Source organism: Papilio xuthus, unplaced genomic scaffold (assembly GCF_000836235.2).
Source record: "Papilio xuthus unplaced genomic scaffold, Pxut_1.1 DF828585.1, whole genome shotgun sequence".
Lineage (NCBI taxonomy): Eukaryota > Metazoa > Arthropoda > Insecta > Lepidoptera > Papilionidae > Papilio > Papilio xuthus.
Window position 1 is genome coordinate 84,497 of NW_013530064.1, and position 13,880 is coordinate 98,376.

General features: G+C 37.7%; 2 protein-coding genes across 5 annotated transcripts in view; one reads left to right on the plus strand and one right to left on the minus strand.

Annotated features, from left to right (window-relative positions):
• Positions 1-571, minus strand: part of loaf (low-density lipoprotein receptor domain containing lost and found) — a 43,978-nt gene extending 43,407 nt beyond the window's left edge. Inside the window, exon 1 of one of the 2 annotated variants that reach the window (XM_013305811.1) lies at positions 453-571. In XM_013305811.1, the coding sequence (XP_013161265.1) occupies positions 453-534 (82 nt within the window). In that variant the 5' untranslated portion in view covers positions 535-571. The remainder of the gene's footprint in view (positions 1-452) is intronic. The other variant, XM_013305812.1, reaches the window with a different exon arrangement.
• Positions 572-7,518: 6,947 nt separating this feature from the next.
• Positions 7,519-13,880, plus strand: part of LOC106113095 (uncharacterized) — a 13,832-nt gene continuing 7,470 nt past the window's right edge. For 2 of the 3 annotated variants that reach the window (XR_001227643.1, XM_013305826.1), the window contains exons 1-2: positions 7,519-8,702; positions 11,891-12,089. Coding sequence is in view for 1 of the 3 variants with exons in the window: in XM_013305826.1 (XP_013161280.1) it covers positions 7,716-8,702; positions 11,891-12,076 (1,173 nt within the window). In the remaining 2 variants the exon portion in view is untranslated. Of the gene's footprint in view, positions 8,703-11,890; positions 12,090-12,306; positions 12,516-13,880 lie in introns of all 3 variants that reach the window. The other variant, XR_001227642.1, reaches the window with a different exon arrangement.

Here is a 13,880-nt window from a genome sequence, read left to right on the forward strand (position 1 = left end):
TGAGCCACTCTAATTTTACGTGTAATAATCCGCTAAATCCTTCTTACCTTCGTGTACTTATCTTGGCGGACAAACGTAATGAAAACTTAACAAATTAAATAATTAATACCAATGACCTCCACAGCATTGAAAAATATTCAATTGCTTTTTCAAACTTTTGATGTCATTTCCATCGAATTTTTTAAGTCTATATTTCAGCGTAAAGTATCCAGGAATTAAATTTAGGTTCGCAAATAGTATTCATCGCGGATAAAGTGATTCCATATGATATTGAAACGGGAAATTGCTTCAAAATGGAGTCATCTAAACTGTAATAACCGCGAACTCTACTTTTATTCAATCCGGCAACCGCTAGAGGGCGTTGTACGGACGCCGGGCGGCAAAACGAAATAACATATAGTAGATACGTCAATGTAAATTAAAGTAGTGACTTATGGCAGTAGAGTACTTACAGAACTTGCTCTTCTCGGCATTTCCGAGGCTCGCAGCGGCGAATATCGCGATGCACAGGGTAAAGAGCGCGCGCGCCGTCATGGCGGCGCGGCGCGGGCTGGCTGGGGCCCGGCGCGGCGCGGACTGGCGCTACTCACCGCGACCCCCCGCCGCCCTATCGACCGCGCGACCGCCGAACCCGCCGCGCACGCGCCAAACACACCATGTAATGTTGCTTGTTAGCAAAACTTAAACTTAAAAAAATACGTTAAAACGATTCCTGTCATATATTTACTCGTAACATTTGAATCGTTAGTCATTACAACGTAAATATTTTTAGTATGTAATATTCCAGCTAGCGATGGGCAAAGCGGGAAAATTTCATATCTTTAAGTATACACTTTGCCGCTAACTTTTAGCAAAGTTTAATCTGGCAACATTAGTTATTTGGAGTAAGCGGCGCTCGCTTGCAGATACTACCAACCACTGAGTCATTCTTTCAGCGAGGGAATGAATGACTCGCCCTTGGCACACCACTCACCATCAGTAGTACTCACCTCAATCAATATCATATTACGACTCTAATTAATATTAAATGACGTTTTATTTTTAAATTAAAATGTACGCGTAGCTTCATCCCCTTTTAATATTAAATACATAAGTATACATACATGTACTGGGGTAAATAAATTAGGACTGTGCATACTCATGCGCGAAGATAAATGGGCAAGCTCAACCCAGCAATATATTTTAGCAGTTTCTATATTAAGCTTCAATCAATTTAAATCTTTCCTTCACTTATGTATTATGAGTATTAAGTATGATTACATGGTTAGTTAAAATGTATAATATTTAGTTTAGATTTACATTGTTATAATAACTACAATCTTACATATAAATTGTAGATGCAGTTTTCAATTGTAAAAGGTTTCGTAGACAATTGCGTAGAGACGAGATTGAGAGCACTCGAGGCGGTAGAGTTCTGTCGCAGTAATTACACGCGTAAAGTCATCGTACTGATGCTGGGACACCGAGTGTCAGGTGGGGACTTGTTGTTCTTAATGGTACGTAAATAAAATAAACAAAACACATTGTAACTATGTGTGCGTGTCTACGAACTTAAATGTCATGTTCTTTTTACTATATTTTACTTTTTTATAACAGCCTGACTAACACATCGTAGCGGCTACGACGCTGCCGTAGCGCAGTGCTACTGTTAAGGGACTAATATACTACTTCTTCTATTTATAGCCGTAGTTCTATTAACCACATATTTGCTTGGTGTCAAAAATATCAGATAAAAGCTTGAAATGACATGAAAAGTGAAATATAACTTTAATTAAGTAATATTTAACGACATTATAAAAATAACTTCTGCGTCGATTGGCGATCCTCCGAAATAGAAACAAATGTACAGAACATTTAACACATTCGACCTGTTGAAGTAGCGGCGTGCTGCATGCCACGGACACTTGCAATCTGCTGGCGGCCGTGTGGACCTGCTCACAGAATGTTCCACGCAAGTCAACACTGAAACAAAATACTTTAAACATTCAATCAAATCTATAAAAGATTATCTGCTTAGGTTACACTAGAACTTTTTTTTTATTTTCAAAAAATATTTTACTGTAACATCAATACATTCAAATAACAAATGTGTATAAAAATCAAACTAAATAAAGTAATTATTGATTAACGCCATCTATTATCGCTGAGGGTGATAATCAATTGCATTTGTTAATGTGATAAAGATAAAGTAAAATTAATGTTATAAGAGAAAATAAAACACTTTATAAAAAACATAGTTAAGTATTGTGTAACATTGGCTGATCGTAAAGTTTTAAGCGTTATTTTGAAAATTTGAATAAAACGGTCAAACAAAAATATAACCTGCCCAATATACCGTTTTCTTTTTGTGTACCTTTGACCAGTATTAGAATCGAACTATAACAATCCGTAACTACGTATTTATCACGAGTAAATATTTGACAAGTAAACTTTTCGATCATTGTATTAACATTCAATCGACCAAGCAAACAAAACTAAGAAAAATACACTCATGATAAGACTCACATCCTTCCCTAAAGTCGGTATTAGTCTCGAACCACGAGCTGTCAGGTCCGACTGACCAACGCCGACTTCTCAAGTTGACGCCGGCAGCGTACCCTAGCTGATTACAACCTCCCCCCAGCCGGCCTCGCCCCCCCGCAGCCCGCCCGACACTCCACGCCACTCGAGTCCTGAGTGCCTCTCGACTTTACTCAAGGGCACTTCAAGCGCAGGTATCTTTTTGACAGGACCCTTAAGTTCGCGATGAGTTTTGAAAAGGTAAGAGAGATTAGTTTGGAACACGCGTCGCGGTAAGGTATCAAAATTGTCAAAAGACGAAGAAAAGAAAGAAACTATAATCCAATTCTCATAACCTTAATCCAAAACCTTTTTGTTGTTCGCCGAAAAATTATATTAGGTGAGCATCCTGCTTATTCACGTCTTCGAAACAAATTATTAAAAGACGTAAAATAAATTCTGTTTTTCATATTATTGTAAAAATACTTATAATAGCGTATCTGAACCCACTGCCGATAAGTTTGCTACGTTTCTTAGAATAAGTTATTGGCAGTGTACAAGGCGAGTGGATTGCAAGAATAAGATCAAAATCTTTGTGCATTGTCGGACGGCTCTAGAGCAGGTTGGTCGCCGCACAATCGACACGAACTTCGCCAATGACGTCACAATCGAATGCGACCGACAGCGGCAGAGCTCCGTGAATGGACCGCCGTCCGACCGCCCGCCCGCCTTATCTCCCAACACAGATTTTAATTACATCCGTTTGTTCAAATAGAAACTTTCTATTCATATTTTATGATTGTAAGTCCTTTCCAGTATGCCCCCTGGTATGGGGAAATAAAAATAAAAGTTTTTCCGTGTGCAAAAAAGGTTAGTGAATAATACATCATGTGGTTAAGGTTCGCAGGCGGAACAGGGTCTGTGGGGAACTGGTTTTTGATGCGAGGAAAGCGTTTATGGTAAAAAAGGAGACAAAATAGCAACAAATGGCTGGTATTTTCTATTAAGAAATTACACGGAAAATTTGCCTTAAACATCTAAAAAAAAGGTAATGGATCTCGCAAAGTTGTAGTTTATAAGAAGCATGCGGCGGACGACGGCTGTTCTGCTTTCCTAGTACCTGCCTCGCCCGGTTTCCAGGAACTGTAATACTTACAAAGCAAGGAGCGTTTTACTTTTACAAATTGCCAAGTTTTTATCCCCCGAAAAAGCTCTCACATTTCATTTTAAGTTCACGGTGGCGTAAGCAACAAGAAACTTCAACTTTCTGATAAATTTCAAATAATTTTACACAATATTATTACGATAGCCATGATTCTTTTGTGTCATAAACGTCCATATAAATATATATGGTGAAATTCGAAACGGGTAGCCGATGTTCATATAAAAAAAATCATTATATTGAACTTAAAATAAAGAAGTTTGTAAAATATTGTTTCTGCAATCGAACATAATAAAGTTGCATAAATTAATAACAATTAATAAATTTACTTTAAAAATAAATCTCCTAAAATATAATAATTAAATGGCTGACAAATTAATTTAAAAAAACTAACAAAATATTAAAAAAATAACACGAAATCCTAAAGCAATGAACAATCAGGTTATCATCGATTAATTGCGTTAATCAATCAAGATTAGGTATTAACAAAAAAAATTAAGATAAAAAAGGTAGAGGTCCAGGATCAGCAGAGGTCTCGAATACCAGTCAGCCAGCGAGGGGCGGAGGCTGTCAGTAGGTACCCCAGACCACCGCCGATGATAAGTGAGCGCCGAAAATTCACTCTAATTCTACATATCAGCGCCGCGCGGCTCGTTATCACCTCTATCTGATATAAAGGACGTCCACTGATAGTGCGCACATTATTATCATTACATTCAATATCAAAAAAAAATGTTTAATTCGTATTTAATACCATGACAAACTCATTAAATCATTACGACATGAAATCAACGAACAAACACGACGTAACGAAGATTACAAGACACGAAACATATTCTAAACGATCTCTGCTTAAATGTTGCTTCCATTTACAAATAAATACAATAGTTACAAATGTTAAATATTATATGTTAAGTATAGATTATGAAGAAGAATAATTAGAATTTGAAAGAACTGCTTTTGGGAAACTCTAAACCAGAGCTTTAAAGCTCATCAAGCATTTAGTCGGAAACGTTTCGTAGAAGATTGTTAATCTGTGAGATTACAGGTTTTATATTTCTAGTTATCAACATCAAATCCTTGCACCCTCTTGGAACGACTATCTTGTTAACAGTTCTGATTAAGTAAAGTCTCAATGAAGTTCTAAAAGAAACATACAAAAAATGTCCATCTAAGAATAACATATAGTTAAGACCATTCTTATAAGTTTTAGTAAAAAGCAAGTACCCACTAGGGATATTAGAAGCGGACTCCGTATTGCAGGTGGAGGCGGCTAGATGTCGCCTCTGAGACGTCGCTTTTAACTTAGAATAAATCCTAAAAGTCTAACAAAGAAGTCTTCTAACATACGTGGACATTCCCAAGACCATTACCAAATTAATCCTTCTCGTTGTAACCTTATTTAAAACTTTTGTAACTTCCAAATTGGAAACTAAAGTGTATTTAATAGTTTTGTTGGTTTTTTAATCTTGTAGACAGCTTATATATTGACATGTCGAAGTTCAATGTGGAATCTTTACTTATAAAAACATATGCTGCTAAAATGTTTTTTTTTTATTTGCCGCATTTACTGGTTTCTATCAATTGATTAACTTAAAATATTGCATAAATCTTTCCATTATATTAATTCATTCACACAAATTAAATCAGATTAATATTGAAAGGAATGCAATGACACCGTGACCCGGTTTTCGTCTGGTTAGATAGAGTCGCACGAGCCGCGATATGGCTTCAGATATTCAAATTAATCAAAGCATTCGACCGACGTGTACATTAATTAACACATATTGTAAGCGACGGAATGTAGACTATGCCATGCTCGCGCAATCAATGACATTTATACTAGAATATGAATAGTAAGCCATCGACAACCATTATACCTTCATCAGTCTTAATAATTAAATCGAAAAATAGGTTCAATGAAACTTAATGGTGTAAATGTTTAGGACTATTCATAGATGTTACTGCATAAAAGAGGAATGAGGAATATGTTTTTTTAGGTTTTTAGATATTTTTTCAGATAAATAAAATAATTAAAAGATTTTTTAATGAATATAATATCGTTTATTAGTTTTATGTTGTAACAATATATACGACATTTAACAGATTATCATAAGACTAGTCCTTAATGATAAATTTAATTGTAATAAATTAAATTAACGATTAATTTAATCCATTAATTAATTTTTTATCGTTAAGTAGTAATATAATTATATCTAATATCATTAGAAATATTAATAAATTATTTTTTTGCAAATCCGTATAATTGTTTAAAGGATATACAAAAAGTTCTATATAATACCCGTCTGTTATTTATTTTATATTACAATAATTCTTAGAATAATAATTACCAGCATTTTATTAAACTCGGGTGAGTGCCTTGTAATATCACGAAAACTGATTCCTCTGCATTTCTTTATTTGGTTCATAAGTTTTATTTACAACTTTAATTAAGTACATACGAAAAAGATTTCTGTCATAAAGACTATAAAGAGATATGTCTTAATTCATGCGAACAAAATCGAGGACGCGAGCTAGTATATTTTATAGATTTAAATAACATAATCAAACCAGTTCCTACTATGCCGAATCACACGTATGTCTGAGCAAAAACCAGTAAAAACATAATTTCAACATAATTAATACAGGGATATGATTGCAAATAATTTTTTGCCATTTAACGGCAGTAGTTATTACATAAATAAACCAGCTAGACCGGAGACACAAAAAAACAGTCTCTAGTGAAACAAAAACATCAGTTTCGATACAAAATAATACATATATATTTAGACAATAGACTTACTAATATTATAAATGCGAACATTTAGATGGATGGATGGATATAGAACAATCTGTAAGAACACATAGGCTACTAATTAGGTTTATTTTATGTCACGAGGAAGGAGTCGCGGGCGACAGTTTCTTATATTTATAAAAGAATGTGGAGAAAAGCAAAGTATTTTGCGTTTATTTTCTTATAAGTTTTATAGCTTTCATATAAATAATTGTTTGTATTTGATATCATTATAAATCAAGTGTGTAACACGGCAGCAGTCGCGTATGCGCATCGCAAGACGATTATCGCCATCGTCACAGTCTATGTCACTAGGGCTGCCGCTTTGTCCGCTAAAAATGGATTCTGTTTTTGTTTTTTTTTCCACCGACGTTTTTTGGAATTTGGCAACCCTAGGCCTACATCAGCCCTGTCAAGATCGTTACGACCAACGACGATTGCTTGTCTGACTGTACGCTTGTCAATAGGTCGTGGTCTAGATCTAATAACCTTAGATAATAACTATTATAAAAACAAAACCATGTTTATCGTATATTATGTTATAAATGAATCAGAGTACATTCTATTCTATGTATAAATATATATATAATATTCAAAATTTTATTGCTTTTACTAAGAATGTTTTAGAAATGTCGTAAGATATCGTTATCAAAAGGTTAGCGAACAAGCAGAGTAACATCTGCCGTGTCGGTAAGTATTCTATAGCATCTGCTCATCATGCACCTTGCGACACGGCTTTTTATAAAGGTGTTAAATGCAATAAAAAATATTTCAAATGTTTCATTATTTTTTTTTTCTATTGTCTTCAAATATTGACTTTATTGTTATACTTTTTGTACAATATTTAACGTAATTATTAATACAAATAAAAAATGTTAACAATCGAGGAATATAGTCGCGGCAGATGGACATATACTATTATAAATTAAATTAGCGCGGGCATGAGTGCGGCCGGCGGCCAGTACCTCGCGCGCCCGACTCGCCGCAACACTGGCACACGCGCGCGCCGCAAACCGCAAGTCGCACGCGCCGCAAGTCGCACACCCCACACCGCACGCCGCACGCCGCTCGCCGCAAGACGCATAGTGCAGCGTGCAGTTGTATTTGGCGCCAATTGATTGATTCACCCCACACGACCCACTTCATTACCTAATCAACGCTCCCACCACTCAATTGCTTAAATACCTAATTATCGATTTGTTATTGTTGTGAAAGTGATGTAGTGAACGAGTTTAGTGTCAGTGGCGCGGATATTATCACATGCGGCAGTGTAATCAATCGATCAAGCAGCGCTCATTGTTTAGAAATCGCATTCTATTAACCAAAAACGGTTCCGTTGTTTTATTTTGTCTAAGTATATCAATCAACTCGCTTGTGAGTAGACACCCTTACTGCTCGGCCGGGAGTTGCGCTTCGTGCCTCATTCAGTGCGCCCGCGCCCGACGCCCGCGCTGCCAGCCCGCGCCGGCTGCGCTGCCCGTGCGTGTCATGAATCTTTTCACGCAGCCCCGCGTCACCGTCGACGCTGCGCTGCAGGCCATCGAGATCGTTGAGCCAGCGCCGGAGAACTGCCCCGCGGTCGCCCTGCCTCCCGAAGGAAACGTCAAGATCCGTAACTACCGAATGTTGAACGAAAACATTTGCACGTATTCCCCGACCGGCGATATAAATACTTCTCCCGACAAAGGAAAACTAGTGTCCAAATATGACGTTTACTCCACTCTGTCTCCGCCGCGACAGAAAATCTTGGAACTTTTGAGACCGGAGGACCCGGGCAGAGACGCGTTGGAGGCAATAGTAAGGCCAGCGCCGCGTCGTGGGCTCGCACGGCCCTTCGACGAGGACACCAGAAGGTTCTTGCAGAGAGCGTTGCTGTCCCCGAGCCCGCAGATATCGAACACGTGCACACCAGAACCACGTCTCTCCGAAGCTACAGACCGGGACCAGAAATCTAACGAGCAGCAATCGATAAAATCCGAAAGATCTCTGGCCGACGAGTTAAAAGAGGCAGAGGAGGAGGAAAAGGCGGGGGGCATCAGACGCGACCTCCTCCGGGAGTTCAGAAAAAGAGAGGGAGGTACGAAGGAAGCAATGGAGAGGGAGAGGATGGGAAAGTTGGCCCTGTCGGTGGAGGAGGACGAGGAGGAGGATTGCGGGCTGTCCGGTGCGGCGCGACGGCTGGACGCACTGCTAGCGGAGTCGCGCAGCCTGCACGAGGAGCTGGCGGGTATCCACGAGGACATGCAGGTGCTCGCCCGGCGCACGGCCCGCCGCGACCTCTGACGCGTTGGTACCGATGCTGGCGTCTCTGGCACCGTCACCGCTCGCACACACACGCACACTCCCCCTGTCACCCACAGCACATACGTTCCGCCATTAACGCGAATCACCTTCTTAGTTTCTTCCTAACGGTACACGTTGCGCTAATGCATTTAGTAATAATTGTCAGAATACTTGTTTATGTGTCAGAATCGGTTGGAATTTGTGTTGCGTGACGTGCCCGATGCGCGCAGAATGTTTGATGCTTTGCGCGCGCAATGAAAACTTGGTGAATACGCGATGCGTGAACAACTAATGGATGCAGTGTTGCAGTAAGGTAGGGGAGCAAAAAATTAAAACCGTTTTAAATTTCACTACTTAATTGGGAAAAATAATTCATCGTCTCTGGTTAGTAAACAATTTATTTTTATTTCTAGTACGGTACAATATACCTACCTAAATTATATCTCATTAAGCCACATATTTCCTTCTGATTTCATACGTTATTAAAGTTATAATTATTACTTCAAATTATAACAATCACAAAACATGGCCAATCTTAGGTTTTTTCGGATAAAAATCGCGGAAATATACCTAATTAGAACGACGTGATTTACCAAAGTATCGCTTGTTAAAACTTGATAATTTATTTAAAGATCAGCGCTTTATAAGATTTAAGGAAGTTGCTCTAACTCCATCTAAATTATATGTTTCTTATTTTAGTTTACATTCATAAAAGGAACATACTATACAATTCATAATAGATAAAGAAAAGGATGTTTTAATTCAATTGTACTTACAACACAATACTGTTTTAATTTCTGCAGTGATACCGTTTTGATAAGAATTGTTATCACACTATAAATAAGTGAACGGTACCAGACGTCGAGATAAGCAATAATTAGCATAACAGTTATATTTGTAAACATTACTTACTTAAATATATTATTTATTTAACTAACTTACTTTGCTTACAATGGATTTCCGAGACCAAAATCCCCGTTTAAAATTATTGTTATCTCGGTTTTGTCAAAAATATTGACAACGATGGCGATAATTTAAACAGAGAGGAACTTGATATACTTGGTCTCAGAAACCAACGATTAGACTATTAGGATATTTTTATGTTACATTATTTTGATTAGAAACCATTTACATTATATATATAAAATCTGAACAGTATCCATACATTTAGTATTGGTTTTCAAATGCGTTAGCAAAATTAACTCTCGAATTGCTGATTTCATTACAACAACAAAATAACACATCAATTAAATTAATTATCTCTAACATTAACTAACTACAGCAAACCAAAACAAGCAGTTAACGAACCATTTGCAGACCACGTTTATTAATATTTTATGAGTACACTTAATTAACTTAATGTTCTCTAACTTATAATATATTTAATCCTATTATTTGTTGACCAAATGAAACTACATATTTTTATTATTTTCGTGAAAACTACAACCTCACTCTAGGTAACGTCAAAAATTTTCAAAAGTCAACATTGCTTGACCTTATTTGATTTACTTACCTTGTTTTCACAAAGTTAACTCTATTTATTTTTATTGATAAAAATCTTAAGGACAAGTAAAGCCTTATAATATCCAACTGTAAACAAGTGTGTAATAAATTCTCCTGTATTCTAAAATTAACGGCAAAGCTGAAGCGGTGTCCGGTTTTGGTAAACAAAACAACTTTGACTAAAAATCGATTCCGTTTAATTTATGCCGAGGATCGCATAAATATTTATGGTCATATTGTTAATTCACACACGACCGCCGCCTGAATTTCCTGAAGCTTACAGTGACTACTATACAGCTAAATTGAGGACGTTACTAAAAGTACCAAAACCACGTAAATCGCAGTGTATATTAACCAAAACTTATTAAAAGATATATGGACAGATTATCCTGTATTTGCAATAGACCTATGTAATAATGTACGTACATAATTAAAAATTTTTTGTTGTCAATAAAAGGAATATAATAACAAATTATAAGCATCATAAACAACAATTTCTCACAATTTCAAACCATACGATATATAAAGTTGACGGGAGAATGCCTTCTTGTCAGCCTCACAAACACCGAGATGTGTTGTTCACCTAACGCATATATCAGTATAGCATAACCACGTCCGCGGTGAACGGGTAGCTAACGGATGTGTTTTTTCCCTCGCACTACCTCACCGGACAACCCTATATCTCTACTTCAAACATCACACTGCGTTATTTTTAATATTTTACATACATAATTTCTTGTAGATTTAACTATAGAATAATACAGAATTACTACAATAATTAAACAAACAACATGTTACCAATAATAGTATGATGCGTCACAAATCAGAAATTAAACCTTATTTTATTACCTTCGTCAAATCTAAGTAATCCAAATGCATAATTCCAAGTCCATTCATAACTTAAGGCACCTGCAAAAGTTTCACTTAAAAAAAACTTGTGGAAATCTCCAGTTCCTTGTTGTTCACACCGAAAAACTATTCTTTTGTTCTATGAGGTAACAAAACGTAGGTGCACAATGCGCAGTAGACGGTAATGCATCCCCACTCGCCACTCGCGGAAATGAAATGTTGTCCGTCCATCTGGCACTCATTGCGCACCAACCAGCTCACAGACAAATATTATGAAAATAATTAGACAATTTCATATTTCGCATATTAAATGTGCATTACAAATACTTTTGATATAAAGTTATTATTTATCTTTACACATTGTCGAATTGATCAAAATTGAAGTATAAAGTATAATATAATACCTAATTAAATTCAACTAAAAATATTAATAGTATATTCTATTTAAATAAATATAAAAACAGTAGAAAAGACGATGTATGTAGGTAATATTAGTTTAAGGCTTCAGCGGCACGGCACGGCTCGTCACGGCACGGCACGGCGCGGCACGCACAACACTCGAACGAATACCTGCAATTCTAATTCAATTTAAATGCAGTACATCGTGATGCGTTTTGATCGAACTAAGAAGGTCGCGTAATCTATTTATGCATTATTCTACTGCAAGTTATCTTATTTCTCATTCTTACAACGCACAGTAATACCATCACGTCCGTAACCCAGAGGTGTAAACAGGAATTACGGATTTTATAGTACTAAACATTAGCACCTATAGTTATTAAGATGTTGTGTATTGTCAGGCGGAGAGTGCGCGGGCGCGGCGGTGTGCTGCGGCGGCGCGGCTGCTGGCGGCGGAGTCACGCGCGCTGCGCTACCTGGACGACGTGGTGGCACTGCTCAACGGCAACGTGGCCGCTGCCAGCCGCGCGCGGGCCTGGCCCTTCGCCATCGGCCGGCGGGAGCCCGCCAGGAATTACATCGTCTGATCTCACCTCACCTGTGAGTAAATGTCACCTGCAACAAAACCCACCCCAATTAGTAAATTTTGAATGAACATTAATAATTGCAAAACACCACAAAAAATAGACAACCAATCTAAATTAAGCTACAATATCGGTTTTACATAACTGATTAGCTAGTTGAGCCTTGTTCGTCAGCAACTAATGAAGCATCATGTTGCGATGCCCGAATTTAATTTCCTACTGCCTTGATTTAGGAGCGAGCGCCGCTCGAACGCAGACATGCCCGATTCGGAAGCTCTTTGCGTTAATACACGAAATTACTGGGTCACAATCAACTGGGACTTGTTAAAGCATGCTACCCTTCATAACACCACACCCACGGACCAAAAGTCGCACTTTCACCTCACGACACGTGTACGACACGAACCAGTTACAGACAACTAAAAAGTGCCATAATATGGAGGTAAACTTTATGGACTCTATACGAAGACCTTTACTTTATTTTATTGAAAGATCATGCTTCAGTTTTAAACTGTATAACCTCTGAATCTAAAACGGACTTCCCGTTACTTGTATAATTTCCAAAGTTTACACAATCGACTTCCATTACATCAATCCATCACCGGCAGCAGCCGCAGCCGGCAGGGACGGCGGGGGCGGCGGCGGTAGCGGGAGGTGGGGGGGGGCTGCTCGTGCGTGCAGCGAACGCGCATTAATACCACTTGATACACTTTCTAATAGCAGTGTCAGTCTGATATTTGCCAGCCATGACGTCACATAATAGCATGAATTATTCATAACTCTGTCGAACATTAAACAGTATTTCAATAATATGGACAATGTGTACTCAAGAAATCTAAAAATTATTACTTGATTTTCGCCGAAACATATCGTATAGCAACTCAAATAAATTCTACGCCAATCTGGCGAATTTATAAAAAAGCTGACAATCTATCTAAAATGATTGGACACTTTACCAGGTGGCTTTAAGTTTTGGTTAAAAGTTTAATTGCATCCTGATCGTAAAATTCACACAGTTTTCTATTAAATAAATGTCGTGTCCGTCCCGTATGGTTGTTAGCAAAGCTTAATTAAGGGCGCGCGGGCCGGTGCCGGTCCGGGGACGGCGCGGGGCCGGCGCAGCGCGGTGCGGCCCGCCGACGTCGAGCGTTGAAATTACGAAGCTGTCACGACATTTCGGCGCTCGTAACCCGCTCCATAACTAATTACCAAGTAAATGGAAGCCCCGTTCAGGGAACAACAGCACTATTTATAACCAGCTAGTTCGCAAGATTTTCATAGTTATGTTCACAAAATCTGAATTTATTATGTAAAATAACTACTACAAATTTTAAAGATGGGAAGAGTTGACCACTGCACTTCTTACTAATAGAATTAATGAGAAAGATTTGATTGATGGATGTTTGTGAGGCGGCCATGAACGACTTAACAGAGATCGATAAAATTCTGCACAGATGTACAACATAATCTGGAAGAGCACTAGGCTCAATACTTCTTCTAACTACGTTTTTTTTTTTATTTCGCGCCGATGAAGCCGCGAACAAAAGTTAGTATTTTATGCACTTACCATTATTTCGATTGAATATTCGAATAAAGTTAAGTTAACAATATATTTATTTTTGATTGTGATTGTATTCATATTATAATGTGATAAAAGTCGTGTGAACGCACTCGTACTGTAATTAATTTATTATTTTACGTTACGCTTTTATTGTTGACGCTCGCAGTTGTGTGACTAATTATATTTATAGCATCACAATTGTATGTGATTAATGTAACTTTGTAGAGTCGAAAAATTTTATAAAAT